The 1,350-nt window shown below is 64.6% G+C and overlaps 1 protein-coding gene across 1 annotated transcript; it reads left to right on the top strand.

The window, feature by feature from the left end:
• The first annotated feature begins 214 nt into the window (after positions 1-214).
• On the top strand, positions 215-1,114 carry LOC129323382 (integrase/recombinase xerD homolog). The gene has a single exon (XM_054969917.1). It carries the CDS (start codon positions 215-217, stop codon positions 1,112-1,114), a length of 900 nt encoding a protein of 299 aa, XP_054825892.1.
• Positions 1,115-1,350: the final 236 nt, after the last annotated feature.

Raw genomic sequence — 1,350 nt, 5'->3', positions numbered from 1 at the left:
CTGAGCGGGTCATGTGCCTCATCCGCCGCTTCGTACTAACATGCCTTGCCGCTAACATTACTTTCTCAGCCCGCCATGTTGCAGGTGTGGATAACGGATTGGCCGACGCACTATCTCGATTCCAGATGGAGAGGTTTTTCGCTCTGGCTCCAGAGGCACAACGCACCCCCGACCCCTTCCCGGAGGAGCTGTGGCAGATTGGTGGGACGCCGTGATGCAGGGAGTATTGGGCTCAGTGGCCCCGTCCACCCTCCGGGCGTACTCAGCAGCGCTCGCCCATTTCTTGGCCTTTGCTGGAGCTGCTGGCGGTGGTGGGGCTTGGCCCACTTCTCAGGACATTGTCCTGCGGTACCTGGTGCATCTCAAGGGTTCGGGGCTTTCCCCGCGTTCCATGCGGAGGGACTTGGCAGCCGTCTCCTTTTTCAGCAAGGCCCAGGGCTTCCCCGATCCTTGCTGCGGTTTCATTGTCCGCCGGGCCCTGGAGGGTTGGGCCAGGCTCACCCCCCTTCCTCCGGACCGCAGGCGCCCCATCACGTTGGACATCCTTGAGCGCGTGCTTCGGGCACTGCCCGGCCTCTGTTGGTCCCCGGGCGAGGCAAGGCTCTTCCGTGCCGCCTTCGTGGTAGCCTTTTACAGCGCCTTCCGCGTCAGTGAAGTTGCAGCGGGGTCCCGTTCCGACACGTCGGGCCGGGCCCTGGCATCCTCCGACCTGACCTGTTCCCCCCGCCGGGTGACCATCACCCTGCGGCGTTCCAAGACCGACCAGCGCGGCCGGGGGTCCACCGTCACTCTGCGGGCAGCTAGGCACCGGCTACTATGCCCGGTCCGGGCTGTCAGGGCCTTTCTGGAGTGCCGTCCCCCCCACCCCGGGCCTCTCTTTATACACGAGGACGGTTCCCCCCTCTCCCGGTACCAGTTCTCCTCGGTGCTCAGGGCTTGCCTGCAGTCCGCGGGGCTACCCCCCATGCAGTTTGGCTCGCACTCCTTTCGTATTGGGGCGGCAACCGTGGCCGCTGACTTGGGGCTCCCGGCGCCGGTCATTCAGTCCATCGGTCGCTGGCACTCCAGCGCGTTCCATTCCTACATTCGCCCCACGGGGGGTGCCTTGCACTAACGTCTTGATTTGTTGTTATCTCAGGCAGGAGGAGGAGCGTTTGGGTGTGCGGACACAGTATTGTCCACTGGGCGGGCAAGTACGCAGCCACCTCGGGCTGGGGCCAACACCTGGGGCTGGAGGGCCAACTCAGTGTCTGCTGGATGGGGGTCCGAGGAATGTTGTGGGAGTCCCTCGTCCCCATGCTTACGCGTCAGGCCTGGCTGCAGGGCCCACCGGACGCCATCGTTATTCAG

The sequence above is a fragment of the Eublepharis macularius genome, chromosome 2, assembly GCF_028583425.1.
Source record: "Eublepharis macularius isolate TG4126 chromosome 2, MPM_Emac_v1.0, whole genome shotgun sequence".
NCBI classification, from domain to species: domain Eukaryota; kingdom Metazoa; phylum Chordata; class Lepidosauria; order Squamata; family Eublepharidae; genus Eublepharis; species Eublepharis macularius.
The sequence above is the reverse complement of the archived record's forward strand: the minus strand, read 5'-3'. Positions and strand labels throughout refer to the sequence as shown.

Coding starts and splice junctions, on each gene's coding strand:
- LOC129323382 (XM_054969917.1), top strand. CDS start 215: ATGCAGGGAGTATTGGGCTCAGTGGCCCCGTCCACCCTCCGGGCGTAC.